Raw genomic sequence first — 15,247 nt, 5'->3', positions numbered from 1 at the left:
CGCAATAATCGATTCATAACCGTTTGGCGCATGAGCCGCGTTGGGCCCCGGGCGTGTACGGACAGCGTACGCCTCGCCGGGCCAGTGCTCCCGACGCTCGTCGTGACCACGCGCCAGCGCCTTGTCGTGGGCGCGAGTCTTGTTTACGTCGCTGCGTCACTCGCCGCCGGCGTCCGGTACCTGCAGTTGCTGCAACCCAGCTTCGCCAACGACCTCTGGTGGGCCGGCTACAACGTCTCGGGCCACCAAGCCTTCCTCATCGACCTCGTCAACCAGTTCCTCGTGACACAATCCAATGGCGCGCTGGATATCCTCGCGTCATCGTCGGTTGTGGCCAAGACGTACACCAGTGTCGAGTCCAACACGAGCATCTACCCCTCGTACATACGACGCATGCTCCTCGGCGAACTCACGTCCATCGAGTACGCTGTGCCGCATCTCCGGAAGCTCAGCACCTACTGGTGCATGCGCATGAACGTGCAGCACTGCTGGGTTGACTTTAACAAAACGTTCGAGATGGCCCACACGCTTCTTCGGCAAGAACGCTGTGAGCGCAACTATCGAGCCAACGCTGCCGTGTACCTCGAAGCGATCCTGCGCAACCAGCCATGGGACGCGTACCTGGCGCTCTGGGGAGGCAATGGGCTTCGCTTCAACGTAGCCATCCAGCGTGGGCTTGAAGAAACCTTGGCGGGCCGCTTGTTCTATCGCAGATGGCGACGGCGGCCAACACAACGTCGGTGGCCGACGAGCTCGCCTACTGGCGGTCACACAAGTTTTCTCGCTTTGAGCTGCAGTGGCAGAGTCGGTGGCAACCCGGCGTCTCCGAGACCATTGTTGTCTCAAACGCTTTAGGGATGCAGCAGAGCTACACCCTGAAAGCACTCGACCAAGTCACGGGTCCATGGTCGTCCCAAAGTCTTTTCTGGATGCCGCTCAACGATCTGTACTGCGGCATGATCATGAACCGTAGCTTTGTCCGAGGTACGAGTCGACACTTTGGTGCCAACATCAGCGCCTCGTTGCCAAGCATCAGCCTCGTGGCATGGCAAGGCATTGTCGTGCGTCCCGGGATCACCAAGTCCTTTTACGAGACGATCGGGCCGTACATATCGATTGATTGCATGTACATTGCACCGCCGCCTGCTCTTCTTTCAGCTCTCGACTTCTTTCAAAAGATGCTGCGAACGGGGCTCGAAGCGCCGACCAACGAGACAGTTCGCTACACCAAGCAACTGCGCGACGTCAGCGTCCACCCGTGGCCACGGAGATGGCGCAACCTTACATTTCATGGCGGCGACCCATCCTGCACGTCGTCGACACCCTCGTCGTTTGTGCAAGATCAATTCGGGTTCTTCAACGACTGCACCCGTGTCGCGCGCTTCAATCTTGCATTGACTACGGCGCATCTCATGTGGGCGGCGTGGGTTACAGCGCGGCCTCCGCCATCCTCCATCTGTGCGTATACGACGGCTTCGCATTGCGCCACGTCCATGGCGGCTGCCACGTCACTGCAAGCGAACCTCCCACCGATACCCACCGCTTTGCTATCGGCCATACTTGCAGCGATTGATGCAGACACTCCACGTATCATGCAGTTTGCATCATCTGCCAACGGTACTATGCAGCTCCTTACGCAGGCCCTTCTACCTCGATCCGAGGACGATGACGATGACGATGATGCATGGACCTTCTTTGGGTGGTGCTTCCTCTATGACTGGGCGACTGGGGCGCGCGAAGTGGTCTCGTTCCGAGGCGATGTGTCGTCCATGACGCTTCTCTCGTCCGCGTACGAGAGCCAGGCATATGTAACTAGCGACGCGAGGCTTCAAGTCGCAACGAGCCATCTCTATTTTGTCGTGCTGGCCTCGTCCTCCGTCTTGGTGCTGCTCGGTTTTCTCTTGCTCGTGTATGCGATCCACTGCGGTCTTCGCCTCCAGAGTGGCAACGTCTTGATGTTCAACCGGCTCGTCGGTGGCGTCTGGCTAGGCCGCGCGCTCATGGCGTTTCGCGGCCTCACTGCACTCGTGCTCCAAAGCGCATCGCAGCTGTCGCTACGCCGTCGCGACAGCCATTCGTTCTTGGTGCTATCACCGCGCTCCTGGCTCGACACGGCCATCGTGGCCAGCGAAGCCACGTGGCTGAGCTACAGTCTGCACGAGTTCCTTCTCATCGGCTGGCCGAACGCGGTCGCCGCGTACGGACCATCCGCGAGCTATGTGCTGTGGGTCGTTCTGTGTGCGATCGATGTCGCCGTGCCCGTTTTGCCGACGGCCGCAATACAGCGAACGTGCGTGGGCAACGACATGGACTACGGCCTTGTGTGCTCGGCTGGCAGCTTACGCGTTGGCAGCCTCGAGCGATTTCTGCTCCTCCTCGCCCTCGAGCTCCTTGCGGCCATTCTACCGGTGGTTCTAGGTCGACGGCGGCGGCGGCAAGCATCGGCGGCGCATCAAAGCCTCCTTCTCCCGGCGGTGGGTCAAGCCTTCTTGGTCCCGCTCTCGACTCACGACGCGACCATCGCTGTTGATAAAGCGAGTTGCGTGCTCCTCGGGCTGCTTCCGTTTCGCTGGTTTGGCGAGCGCTACGTGTTTGCGCTGCGCTCGTGGACACTCTTGCGCGACACGACGTCGATCGGCCCAGCCGTACTGCTTGAAGGCCACGTACCAGACGCAGGTTCGACACGAATGGTGGTCGCCGAGGACACGCCCGAGCCGACACGACTTCTGTACCGCGCTCGGCGGGTTGTCGCTGCCTTTGGGTTTCTCTACGTGGTCTCTTCGATAGTAAGCTCGGTCTCGTTCCTGGAAGTCTCTCGCGTCAACTTGTCCAACGATTTTTTCTGGCCCAACTTCAACGTCACCGGGCACCATGCGTTTTTTGCCAACTGGCTCAACGAGCAGCTTGTGCTCCTCTTGAACAACCAGAACATTGTTCTTGACGATGCTAGTATCAACCTCTTCAAGTCGTTTGCGACACCGACAGCGTATGTGTCGACCGTCCACAACTATGGTGCGTGGCTCCAGCACAATGAGCTGAGTTCAATCGAAGCATCGATTGCGGGCCTTCGCGTCTCGGATGCATGCAACGCGCCCTGGATCTTTACACCGTACTGCTACCTCGACTGGAAGAAAACGTGGCCCATGGCGTACTCGCACCAGCGCCAAATGCGATGTCAGAAGATGGAGTCGAACGCTGCCGTGTACCTCGAGTCGGTGCTGCGCAACATTGACTGGGCGACCTTTGAGTTTTGTTGGGGCAATGCCTTTGAGACAGCATTTGGTTTGGATCTGCGGCAATCGTCCGAAGGTGTGGAATGGCTGCATGCCGTATCCACCGAGCGACTCTCACTACACGACGAAATCACGCTGTGGGGTCAGCACAATCTATCAACCTTTCAAGTGCAGTGGCAAAACTACAAGCGCATCGGCGCCATCAACAGCTACGCGATCGTCAACGCCTTTGGTATTTCGTACCCCATGACGCTCCTTCGCATTGACGGCGGCTTTCGCATCCATCGGTCGACGTCGTACAAAATGTACTGGTCGCTCGCCAACGATTTGGACGCGATCACGACCAATGCCAGCCGCATCGGCGGTAGAAGCCTTCTACGCACCAGCGCGCGCTTTGCCTTTCAAAACAGCTCGCTGCAATCCGTGCTGAGCGACGCCAAGGTCCTGAACGTACCCCTGAGCGCCGGCCTCACGCTTCTGACGCAAGAGCTTGGACCATTTGGGATGATCGATATGGTGTACGTGCCCGTGCCGGCGCTCGTCAGCGCGGCGATCCGGGCGATTCTGCATGCCACGCGTGTCGTCATTGCCATGAAGGCGACCGCGCAAACCGACTTGCTCGACATTGCGACCCTCAGTGCCTCGTACCCGATCCCGCGCGTGTGGGGCGGTCCCAACTACGCTTCGTACGGCGGCTCGCCGCTCTGCGCCGAGTACTCCAACAGCCAACCGGTTGGCACGGCGGGCTTTTCAAGTCTTCCGTCGTTCGACTTGCCGTGCTCGTCGTCGTCGTCGGCCATCGCCCGCATCATCCCGACGCGGCAGCACTACATCACCTCGGCCGTGCTATCCGGGGTAGGGTTCAAGAACGCGTCGCAGGTCGACGTGCCACGGCTTTGTGTCTACGATGCCAACAACAAAGCTGCCTGTTCCGTGTACCTCAACAAAACCCGCACCTTTCTGCAACGGTACTTGACGTCCTTGGACGCCTCGGCGATAGAAATCGGATCCGTGCACGCCTCTCTACTAGCGCTCGACATTCATTTCATGCTGTACGCGCGTTTCAACAAGACGTCGCCTCTGACGCTCCTGCGTACACCGGTACTGGACTCGCAAGATGCCGACTTTTGGTTTTTTGGCTACATGTACCTCTACGACTGGGTTCTTGGCTATCGAGAAGTGCTCTCCTTTCAAGGGGATGCCGGACGGCTGACCTTGCTCTCGGACCTCCAGCCAGCCTTGCTCCAGCAGGTGCCGACGGACTTGGTGACGACCAACGCCGCCGTCTACTGCCGCCTTGCCGTCACGTATGTCACGTGCGTCATGCTTCTTGTCGCGACGCTAGCGAGTGGCTACCTCGTCCGCGCCAGGAACCGCGTCGAGGGCTTAAACATGTTTGAGCTCTGCCGCGTCGGTGGTATTGTCTGGGTCGGCCGACCGCTGCTGCTCCTTCGGAGTCTCACGGCAGTCGCCCTCCTCTCGACAGCGTCCATCGACCTTGTCCGCGTCGGAGCGCTCTCCATGTTTTACACCGTGGCCACGCCTTGGTACAAGGTCGCGTTGGCCGCCACCGAAGTCACGTGGCTCTCCGCGATCGTGACGGATATTGGCTTGGTCGTGACGCAGACGTATGCGAGCTACTACGTCACCCTCAACTCGACGCTCGTGTGGATCTCGGTGGCGATGCTAACCCTCGTCGCACCCGTCACGGCGCAAATGACTTTGGCGCGGCAGTGCACGATTGCCGACATGGACTTTAAAGTGCGCTGCGAAAGCGGCGCCTTGGGCATTGGATCCGCGTCTCGGTTCCTCCAGCTCGTCCTACTGGTCGTTGTATGGAATGCAGTGAGTTTTCTCGCGGTGCGGCGGATGGTGGGGCCGCCGCCGCTGCTCACCGTGCGCTCGCACCTCTTGTCGGCCAATGCGAGGTATCTGTACAACCACACGGCGCGAACGCTTGGCGACGTCTACTACTTGGACCGTGCGTCGGCGGCCATCGATGGCATCCTCACGTTTCGCCGCAACGACGCGCTGCTTGCCCTCGACCTGAAGCTCTGGCGCGTCTTTATGACACCCATTGCAAAGACCCTTCCAGTTGGCCCTTGCTCCGACTTTGTGGATGCCTACCCCATCACCTACTAGACGATGATTCGTTGCAGTACTTGAACAAATAGTAGAGAATAGAAGAGGTTGCTAGTCGAGTGAATGACCTCATATCCAGCTATCTATGGGCCTGTAACTTCAAACTTGATATATATCGGATACAAAAGGTATTCAACGTGCAGGGTGTCAAAACCTAGCACAGTGAGATAATAGCTCACCGGTTTCCATCAAGCCCAATCCGTCGCGACACTGTCTATCAACTACAAGAGGAAACCTTGTCTCACTGTCCATCCAATCCAGTCAATTGGATTGCTGGATTTGAGGTCCTGTCAGCCACCGTGTATTCTCTCCGCCGCTGTACAGTACATGGTGGTGGTGAAAATTTCCTATGATCCATTGCCGATTCCCAAAAATCGACCAAAAATCGACCAAAAATCGACCAAAAATCGATCAAAATCGGCACGAGGGTTAGGGTTGATGTAGGGCTGAGGTATGAGAGAAACGGAGACGCAACAATACTAGTACAAACATTAACGCAAGGACGACATGGTAGACGAGCGCCATCAGAAGCGGAAGCGCGTGTAGCGAGATGAGTGCGTCGGCACTTGAGGTCGTACCAGGCTTGACAATGGTCGACGCGTTGGAAGGAAGCGGGTCCGTGGCGTTGGAATGCGAGGCCTTGAGTTTGTAGAGGTGCACGACGCTTGTCGACGATGGTGCGTCAAACGATGTGTTGGACTGGAGGTAGTTGCCCGTCTTGAAGTAGCACAGCGCTTGCTTGGCAGTCTCGTTGCGGCAGCGGCAGTCGATTTTGTCCTGAAAGGGTGCTGCGATGGCTGGTGTCGCCATGTCCTTATAGTAGATGAGCACGCGGCCTTGGTGCAGCTGCAGCTTTAAATCAAAGCGCGTGCCGAGTTGGTATCTTGCATCGAGGACGAGGAGCTGTTGCGGTGGCGGATAAAAGTGGTTGGCCACCACGATCTGGAACCCGCCGCTCGACGCCGCTTGCACCTTGATCATCAGACAGGCCTTGTGGCCTTTGATCTGCACAACTACAGTCTGCGCGCGCTGCGGCGGAAGCGACGCGACGTCCATGGTGACCGAGAGCTCGTGCAATGACGAGCCGCGGGTCCCAGTTGCGCAGCCACGAAGCATTCCGAGCATTCAGCTTGGCTTCGCGTAGCTCAACGCGAGGATACTTGGCGTTGTGTGTGTGGGCACCGTCGACGGGTGTCGTGGGCGCAACGCCATCGCCCTGAACGGTGAACGCCTGCGACGTGTATGTGTCGAGTGCGGGATGCTACAGAGGCAGCGTCACGTTGGAGGTCGCCTCGGGAAGGTCCAGCACCCAGTGGCGAAAGTTCAAGACAGTCGCTGGTAGCGGCGCAGCCAACGCCGACGCCATGGCCGCGAGCACGAGCCCTCCTTTCCACATGGAGAGGATTGACACTGGCTGGTAGATCCTGTTGGTCAGATGATGGCAGAGTGCGAATCGCATGGGGCGACTCCACTCCCGTTCGCAATATATCCATTTATAGAGGTAACCTCTGAAAGGCCCATACCGAGTATTTATCAAGTTCGAGAATGCGCGTTATTTCCGGAAAGCGTGCGGGGCGCGCTCCGAGGGCCGGCGCGTCGCCGTGCGTCACTCCAGGCTTTCAGCGCAGGCGCCAGCTTTGCGACCGCCGCGCAGCTTTGCGACCGCATAGCACACTCATCTTTACCCACGCTTGGCAGCATGGTCCGCTGCCAAGAGTCCGCCTCGAGTGCTTTCGAGCTAGGACGACCCTGCACGCTCAGCCCAATGGACGACTGTATTGATATCAATGGTATTGACTATGTATATGCATGGACTGTCTTGACGCAGGTCGTCACGCCGGAGCCGCTAAATCCGTCCTCGACTGTAGCTCGTTCCACTCGGCAATTGCCTTGTCGTAGGCGGTGATGCCGGAGCCAACGGGACTATTCTCGAATCGGCCTTTGTTGGCATTGTAGAACTTGTGGAGTGGGCACTCTTCAGAACCTCGTTGGCGATGACTGCGGTGGGGGCACAAGCACACGGGACACGGTCGATTCTTGCGCTTCGTCTTGGGCCGCGAGTTGTCCGCGTCGCCGTCCGTGAGCTTGCCAAAATGACGTTTATATGTGGTTGCACGCGGAACATGAGGCGATGCGACTTCGTTCGCGACAGCTTCCTAGCTGGCGATCGGTGGTTGGTGTGACGAGGTACGTCGCGCAGCGGGAATGGCGTTGGGACGAGCTTCTTCCGGGGCCGAGAGTCCTTGAAGTGCTGCTGGGCAAGGCAGTCCGCCCTGGTCAAGGCAAGAGACCGCCGACGTTCTTGCCGTCAACGATGAATCGCGGGCCTGGGCTTCTCGATCGACCCGCGGCAAAGACTAGTGTCGTAGTTGGCATGTTGAATCGCACGGGTGCTTCTATCGAGGAAGCGCAGCTCTGTGAGTCGCCTGCGTTGAATTTTAGCCAATAAAACAACGCGTTCTTCCATAATTCGATACATTATAGCCAATTAGAATTGAGAAGACTTCGCGCATACGTGCATTAAAATGTCTTGATTTATGTATGCCATGTCGCATGCGGTGGCAGCAACCCTAAGCGGGCCGCTGGTCAAAAAACCGGTCGCGTAATAAAATGAACTCCCACACTCTCTTCCCTCTCTTTTTTGATGCGCTGCGCGAACTATTTTTACTCGCCCCATAGTGTTCGCACAAAGCCCAGATGATCACGTCGCTGAAAAGGCGCACCGAAATGGGTGCGTCTTTTGTAGAAAGTGGGATGGTACTTCCATCGTGACGCTCTCATCATGGGGGCGTCTAGGCAGAGGTAGCTCGCGCGATCGAAACCCTGGCACATAACTCTATTTGCATGTAGTATTGTTTCAAGGTGTCAGTGTAGCTGTGATGCGATAGCCGCCTCGGTCCATCGCCCGTCTGTGGGATAAAGAAGGTGCGTATGTCTGCATACGCACCAATAGAGGTGCTCTTTATAATTTCAGATCGTCTTCTTAAAGTGCAATTTCAATTGACACGGCGGCAGACTCGCTGTCATGTACTGAGAAGAGGGTGCTCGTAAACATACATCCTACGCAGTACGAGTCTGCGTGCAGATGATTCACACAGGAGCTGCTTGCAGGAGAGTCGCACCGGCCTCGTTGAACGTGTGCGAGTTGCGATGATAATCGCTCCCCGAGTTCTGCTTGTCATTTCTGTCACTGGCGCTCTGAACCCATAGTAGACTGTTCCAGCTCACGATAAGCGAGGATATACTATACATCGTCATATTCTTTTGGCCGGTGAGATCGCTGAACGCAGGCAGCTACGCGCAGGCGTACTAGTATACCCGTCGCTTCCAGCTATAGCTTCCTGTAGCCGGCTGTTGTGGGAATTCGAGCCGACGAGATTAAAATGTTACATCGCACGTAACTTGCTTGCACTGCCTCGCCTAGAAACGCTTGACACTTGCATATCAACTCCACACGACTCGTATCCTTGGTCACCTTGGCCTAGCTCACGTCGCTGTCTTTGCTTAATAATTCCGGATAAGGGGCGTAAATCGTACCGACGTTGCCCAATTCATGGCACGAATTACGATGAAACGGCACCGATTTAATAATATAACGGTGTCTGCGCCACATATACAAATACCAAGTGATACAATGTGAAACCGCTACAGAGCAATGACTTGATATTTGTATCCGCGCGTGGCCAGCGTCAAGCAGCAGTCGGATATCCAAAAAAGATTCCAACGCGATGCTCGCGCGATGGACGTTACCGCCGGCGACGGCCGACGACGAGAGCAACCAGACGAGTCTCGATGACCTCGACCTGAGCGCGTTCGCGAGCCTCACCAGCTTCCAGGCGCCACGACGTGCGCAGAGCAAGCTCGAGACATGGAAGGGCCGGAAGAGCTCGACCGACAGCAACAGCAGCAGTGGCGACAACCAGCGCGACGACGCCATTTGGACGCGATCGCCGGAAGAGCCAGCCGGTAGCCGCGACTTGGCCGTGGCGCCGACCCTGCGCGCGCTTGCGCCGAGCTTCGTGCCACCCGAGGCACAAGTAGCGAGCGTAGTCTGCCTGTCTCGTCTTTGCTCCAACGCTCATGCAGTCATGCATAGCGCCCGCTGCAAGCCTCTTACAGTGCCTCGACCGCGCCACTGAGCTACACGCCGACGTACTACCACCACCACGATCTGCCCACGCAGGCATATGCAGTGCCTAGCTCCATGCACTGCGTTATCTACTACGAGGTCGAGTTCAAGCGTGGTCGGCGCAGCATTTTCGTGGGCTACGCTCACTTTGCACTTGGCGAGTACGTCAAGGTACTATGTTGTACATATTGACGCAGATCAACATGTTTTCTCACCGGCGACGCGTAGGTCGAGGCCGACCGAGGATACGACGTCGGTGTTGTCGTCTGCGCTGGCGAGACCCTCGACCACTTGTGGGCCAACCAGGCGATCATGCAAAGCACATCTCTCTTGGAGCCGCAGCATTTGTCGATGCCACCCAAGCGCATCCTGCGAGGCGTTGTGGCCACCGAGCTGGACCAGCTCGCGCTCAAGGTCGTCGTCACACAACGTCATGTGCTTGCGTTCACCACCGCGTACGCTGGCGGAGGAAGCCGTCGTGCTCGACGTGTGTCGGGCCAAGGTGCGCCAGCGCTTCCTGCCCATGGTCGTTCTCGACGCGGAATTCCAGTTTGACCGACACAAACTCACCTTCTTCTTTCAAGCCCAACGGTATGCGCTTCATGGTGATGAACAATATTGTCATTTCATGTGTAGACGCATCGACTTTCGCGAGCTCGTGCGCGACCTCTTTGGCGTGTACAAGACGCGCATCTGGCTCCAGCAAGTGGGCTAATCATCGACGACCGCCTTGTGCGATAGACTGTGCAATATAGAAGTATACCATTTGTTTAAGAAACAACCAACGACATGAACAACGAGGACGGATCATGCAAGCCCAATGCAGTGCCAAGGCGTCGAGGTTACGCAACGAGCTCGAGCAGCGTCACATTGGCCGTTCGCCGACGCACCCAGCCCGAGTCGTGCACACCCGGTGCATCGCGGATCTTGAGCCAGTCGCCCGCCTTGAGAACGGTTTCGATGCGGTCCTAGATAGTGAGGCAATAAATGCATCGCTCACGTAGGCGTAGACATACCCCTTTGTTTCGGGCGCCGAGCGCTTCGCCCTGGGTTGTGGGTGACGCACGCACCGTCACGCCGCCTTCCCACACCACGATGTACGATCGCATGTGCGCCAGTGCGCCTACATCCCGTTGTGCCCTCGAGTTGTTGTTGATGCAAGATCGATCGACGTACGGGGGGCTTGGGTCGCGGGCTGCAAATACTGCTGCGAAATGCGGTCCGACCAGCGCTGCCAGAGGTCCGAGATGGTCTCTGGCTCGTCGCGCAAGAGCGATTGTATCTGACACTGGGTCTCGGCCAAGATCGTGTTAAAGTCCATGCACGTCGCGCCTGCACAAGACGATATTGTATCCAATTATGTCCGCGATGCACGTACCCGACCGCGTCCAGTTGCGATCAAAGAGCAGGAAACTCAAGCCAAAGAGCCGCTCAAACGCCTTGGCGTCGTCAAACAACCTAGTCCACATGGTCTATAAACCATTTCATATCGCAGTCGATAGTACGCCCAGAGGCCGCGCTGGACAATCGCGACACCGGCGTGCGTTGGCAGCGGCATTAACGGCCCGTCGTTGACGCCGTCGCAGCGCGCTAGCCACGTGCGCGTGTCCAGATCCACCTACATCGCACGTGTCGTTTGGCCATTTGAACGTTGCAAACGTACGACGTCGAGGGCGCTTGGGGTGCCGTCGAGGCCCAGGATCTCGACCAGCATCCGCACAAGGTAGACGCTCGAGCTGCGCACGGGGTAGTGCTTGGCGTCCACGGCACAGGACGACCGCTGCGCAATGATCTGCTGCGCAATTTCCTGATGCTCGGCGAGAAAGTGCAGCATGCACTGCACCACGAGGCGGCCGCCGCCACGGAGTGACGCACGCAGCGTGTCGTCGCTCTCGGCCGCGAGGCCATACGCCTCTTGGAACTGCATCCATTCGGGCGACGTGCGGACCTACGATGGAGTTCAATCCGTTTTTCGGGTAGGGGTAGGGTAACAGGACATCGTTTTGACGGTCGCGGGGAATCGCTGCGAGGCGCTCGAGCTTGGTCATGACGTACTAGGCCCATCCGCACGTGAGGTGTGTCGGCGACAGAAAGGGACCCTACATGGCGACGGTCCGAGAGCGTGCCACGGGTTTCTGCCAAAATGGTGTCGGCGTTTAGAAACAGGACGGTCACGAGCTGGGTCAGCGCCGCCTACGCCAGCGTCATGCCCACGCCTTTAAAGCTTGATGACCTCGTCGGCAGCTGGTGCGGACCGCGGGAACAGGACGCGGACAAAGACATCGGCGATGCGGTCGACGGTCGTGTCGTTTGAGAGCCGCAAGACGCGGTCGATCGTCGCGCAGAGCCGCACGAGAAGCGGTTTGACGCTCCAGTGCAGCTCGCCCACGAGCTGCGTGAGGGCGAGGACTTGGACATGGCGTCCCTCCAAGTCGTGAATGCTACCATCTTCTATGAGGCCAAGTACATGGCACGGAGCGTACCGACGGAACCGGCCGTAGAGGGGCGCGGGAATGATCGGGTCGGGCAAGTCCCTCATAAACTACCGCGGTTGTGAGTGTGTGGTATCCAACGAGCGATAATAGGATAGACCTTGATGAGAAGGATGATACCATGGTGCACGCTGCTCCAGATACTCAAGCAGCCAACCGCTTGGACTTGCTGCGTCAGCTGGGCGAAGCGCGTGGCGTTGATCTTGGCCGCAAACAATCCAGGCGTGCCAACCGCCGTGGCCGCGTCAATCAAGCGGCAACACCCTTCGACGAGGTTGGGCACACCGAGGAGCGGGTCGATGGACGCAATGGCACACGTCCGAGCGTCCAGAAGCAGGGACGCAAGCGGGACACCAAAGAGGCGATGTGTCTCGTTGGTCATGCCGACCTCGTCCAGCGCGCGGGGGCTCAAAATCGGAGGCAGTGTATGCCGCAGCAGCTCGTAGAGTTGCTGCGCCTTCGTGTCGAGGACTTGCAAGACATTGTGGTTGGCGGGCGCGGCGGCGGCAGGCGCTGCCACGGGTCGCGCCAATGCCTGCCGCTTCGTAATCTCTTCCGCCGGTCCATTCTACATGCGTGGTCAGGAAGTATGCTACGTATGCGCGCTGTACATTGAGCGCAAAACCAAACGTGAGTCGATCCAATGTCGATGTCAGACCAACAAAGATCTCGCGCGCGTCTTCGTTGAGGCAAAGCGCCGATGGTTCAAAGTACGTCTGCAGCGTTGCATGGTTGAGCGGGTGCATGAGCCCTAGGCATCATGTCCAGTCGAAAAGCATGCAAAAAAAGAGGATAACGACAAACCTGCCAAGCACGCGCTGAGGATGTGCGTGTTGCAGCACTGGCGGATCCAGGCGCGCACGCGTCCGATCGGTGTTTTGACGTGCAAGAGCGAGTTGGCGGTGCGGATCGACGCATTCAAGCCCGGTGTCATCGGGCTCTCCGAGACGCTAAGCTCCAGCCGCTGGTTGTCGTCGGCCAGCGATGTGATGCCTTGAAGCTCGTCCTTGAACATGTCATTGTACCTGCGCCGCATCGATCAAAACGACGAGATATAAGGTCCAGTTACCAGTCGTCATCCGCCGCCGCTGCGGTTGGCGACTTGGATTGTGCGGCGAGCCATGCGCGATGCCGCTTTTGCTGGGCGATGTTGGTCCACTGGATAAGCCCCCAGAGCGAGACCGTCTCGGTGGCCGACACGCGCTTGAGGCCATGGTGCAAGCACGCTTCGATGGCCGCGCAGACGTCGCCGGCACAGGCGTCCGGTGCATGGCTGCTGTTGCTGTTGTTGTTGTCGCTCTCGTGGGCGTCGATTTGACGCAGTAGCGCGTGCACCGAGTTGCGCAGCGCCTCGAGCGCCTGGAACTGCTGCATGGCGAGAAGATACCGATTTGGCTGGAAAAGACGCGAAGTGCACACGAGCGCTGCGATTGGCTAGAAAAATAGCGTTTGCACCAATCACATCGTTTGTTCGAGCTTTCAGAAAGGACGACTGATCGGCATGGGTTGCCGCTAGGGTCGATCAATACGTGGCAACACCAAGTGCATGGCACTGACAAGTAATAGGGTAGTCATAGTTGTGGCCCTGCGTTGCCATGTTGGCCGAGCCGATGCCGTCGGATACAGCTGCCTTGGTCAATGCAAGCTTGGTGTGCTCACCGGTGTCGCCGCGACCGGCAAATTGGCAGGGATGCATGTCGCGCAGGTCGTTTGGCATCGCGCTGATAGACTCCTCGTGTGGTGTGTCGACGATGCGTAGCCGTCGACAGTCTTTTCTGCCACGCGATTGCAGAGGCGGTCTACTTGGCGGCATCACGAGCTCACGGTTCGCTCGGAGTTCAACCTGGGTTTGCGGTGGATATTTTGGCGGGAAATGCGAGGCCCCTTCAAGTTGAAGTCGGTGGCAACACGTTTGCTGCCATTGCGCCGTTGCCTCCCTTTAACCTCTATCCATTCCTTGCATAGCGCCAAAAACGTGGAGCCTCGACGAAACGGCATACATCGATATACATGACATTAAATACAAAGGGCCATATTGCGTTGCAGCATGGTTAGCGGCAGCCCCGCCACGTCGTCTTACTCATCTGCTCTTGTAGCTTTAGCGCTTTGGCTTTGTCGTCGTCGGACGCATGTGGCCCTGGTTGTACGAGTGGGGAGAGCGACGAGATGGTGGCAACCGTCACGGCAATCGGCCCAAGCGTCTGCACGAGACACTGCGCCGCCGTCGACAAGAGAGGCATTGTGCATTCGAATTCGAGTTGAAAAGTGATGGACCATCGTCAAATGCGCTGTGATGTGGCTCCATCTGGCACCTCCGTGTCAATTCCCGCCTTGCATGGACACCAGTAGGACAGCGTTGCTTTTGTCCTGCGTTCGGCACATCCCGCCACATCCACGAAGCGAGAAGCTTACGGGAGCGTACACAGAATTCAAACGCACGATCTTCTGTCGACGCCAGACGAGTATAAGTATACTTTGCATTTCCTCCAAAGTTTCTGCGAAAACTGCAAACCATAGAAATTTGGAAACATTATTCACGGAGGTCCCAAGCAAATCTCAGTGGTCACATGACCCATACATGCCACAAGCGCCTGGATCTCGCAGCACCATGCATTCGAGCACAGGGGCACGCCACGTGCGATACGTTGGTGCTCATATTTGCAAGCGCTGCGCAGTTTCCGACCACCTGACGTGGCCACGTCATTGCAATTTCATTCACCGCTCGACCAATCAAACGCGACCTTGCCCGCACAAAGCCGCGTCGCCGATGTGGCCACACGCGACAGGCGGTGATGCCACCTCGTTGCCGACGTCGGATTGGCTACGAGGTTTTTTGGACCTGCCAATCATATGTCGCGAAACTTCCGACTGCGCCACATCACAGGGATCTTGAGACCGTCGGTGCAGTTCATTTTCAATCGTTCTCGCCATTCAACACCCAGCACGATGCCTCTGACAACGGCCGCCCAATGTCTCCTCCATACGGTCTGCCCCAGCGTCGTCACGTCGCTCGTCATCGCCAGCGTCTCGAGCAGCTTGCACCCGGCCTCGGACGGTGACAAGCCGCTCTCCAAGGCCACGCAAGAGCACCTGCGCGAGCACACGGCCCACACAACGTGGCGCGGATGCCGCTAAATTGCCCCACGCACGTTTCCGCGTATTCTTTATCTAATCTATTGTCTATTATAATACTCGCACATGAAAATACCTTGTGCACTGTGAAGTACCTACCTACTATCGACGACGGCATG

At 57.7% G+C, this 15,247-nt stretch overlaps 5 protein-coding genes across 5 annotated transcripts; 3 read left to right on the top strand and 2 right to left on the bottom strand.

Annotated features, from left to right (window-relative positions):
- Positions 1-30: 30 nt before the first annotated feature.
- SPRG_07814 (hypothetical protein) lies at positions 31-5,422 on the top strand (the record flags this gene model as incomplete). The annotated part of the gene is made up of 3 exons (XM_012346806.1): positions 31-657; positions 714-804; positions 856-5,422. 3 exons carry the CDS (start codon positions 31-33, stop codon positions 5,373-5,375), a joined length of 5,238 nt encoding a protein of 1,745 aa, XP_012202196.1. The 3' UTR covers positions 5,376-5,422.
- A 174-nt stretch (positions 5,423-5,596) lies between these two features.
- SPRG_07813 (hypothetical protein) lies at positions 5,597-6,803 on the bottom strand (the record flags this gene model as incomplete). The annotated part of the gene is made up of 4 exons (XM_012346805.1): positions 6,655-6,803; positions 6,438-6,606; positions 5,954-6,388; positions 5,597-5,610 (listed from the first exon to the last, which is right to left on the bottom strand). Exons 1-4 carry the CDS (start codon positions 6,769-6,771, stop codon positions 5,597-5,599), a joined length of 735 nt encoding a protein of 244 aa, XP_012202195.1. The 5' UTR covers positions 6,772-6,803.
- A 118-nt stretch (positions 6,804-6,921) lies between these two features.
- SPRG_20451 (hypothetical protein) lies at positions 6,922-7,281 on the top strand (the record flags this gene model as incomplete). The annotated part of the gene is made up of 1 exon (XM_012346870.1): positions 6,922-7,281. A coding segment is annotated over one exon (360 nt), but the record flags the coding sequence as incomplete, so codon positions are not given.
- A 1,822-nt stretch (positions 7,282-9,103) lies between these two features.
- Positions 9,104-10,299, top strand: SPRG_07812 (hypothetical protein; the record flags this gene model as incomplete). Its single annotated transcript, XM_012346804.1, has 5 exons — positions 9,104-9,421; positions 9,472-9,675; positions 9,733-9,918; positions 9,974-10,095; positions 10,141-10,299. The coding sequence occupies 5 exons, from the start codon at positions 9,104-9,106 to the stop codon at positions 10,217-10,219; spliced, it is 909 nt and encodes a 302-aa protein (XP_012202194.1). The 3' UTR covers positions 10,220-10,299.
- Positions 10,248-13,387, bottom strand: SPRG_07811 (hypothetical protein). The gene is made up of 14 exons (XM_012346803.1): positions 13,066-13,387; positions 12,801-13,021; positions 12,608-12,747; positions 12,097-12,564; positions 11,988-12,046; positions 11,738-11,945; positions 11,608-11,697; positions 11,502-11,558; positions 11,168-11,452; positions 11,010-11,122; positions 10,883-10,962; positions 10,681-10,836; positions 10,521-10,627; positions 10,248-10,472 (listed from the first exon to the last, which is right to left on the bottom strand). Exons 1-14 carry the CDS (start codon positions 13,368-13,370, stop codon positions 10,347-10,349), a joined length of 2,415 nt encoding a protein of 804 aa, XP_012202193.1. The 5' UTR covers positions 13,371-13,387; the 3' UTR covers positions 10,248-10,346.
- Positions 13,388-15,247: the final 1,860 nt, after the last annotated feature.

The sequence above is a fragment of the Saprolegnia parasitica genome (assembly GCF_000151545.1).
Source record: "Saprolegnia parasitica CBS 223.65 unplaced genomic scaffold supercont2.31, whole genome shotgun sequence".
NCBI classification, from domain to species: domain Eukaryota; phylum Oomycota; class Saprolegniomycetes; order Saprolegniales; family Saprolegniaceae; genus Saprolegnia; species Saprolegnia parasitica.
The sequence above is the reverse complement of the archived record's forward strand: the minus strand, read 5'-3'. Positions and strand labels throughout refer to the sequence as shown.

What these genes read in the sequence shown, in the direction of transcription:
- SPRG_07811 (XM_012346803.1), bottom strand. Translation starts at nt 13,370, where the DNA reads ATGCAGCAGTTCCAGGCGCTCGAGGCGCTGCGCAACTCGGTGCACGCG. An exon ending in CGTTTGGTTTTGCGCTCAAT is followed by an intron (nt 12,565 to 12,607) that starts GTACAGCGCGCA and finishes CCACGCATGTAG; the next exon opens with AATGGACCGGCGGAAGAGAT. An exon ending in CTCTACGGCCGGTTCCGTCG is followed by an intron (nt 11,946 to 11,987) that starts GTACGCTCCGTG and finishes AGAAGATGGTAG; the next exon opens with CATTCACGACTTGGAGGGAC.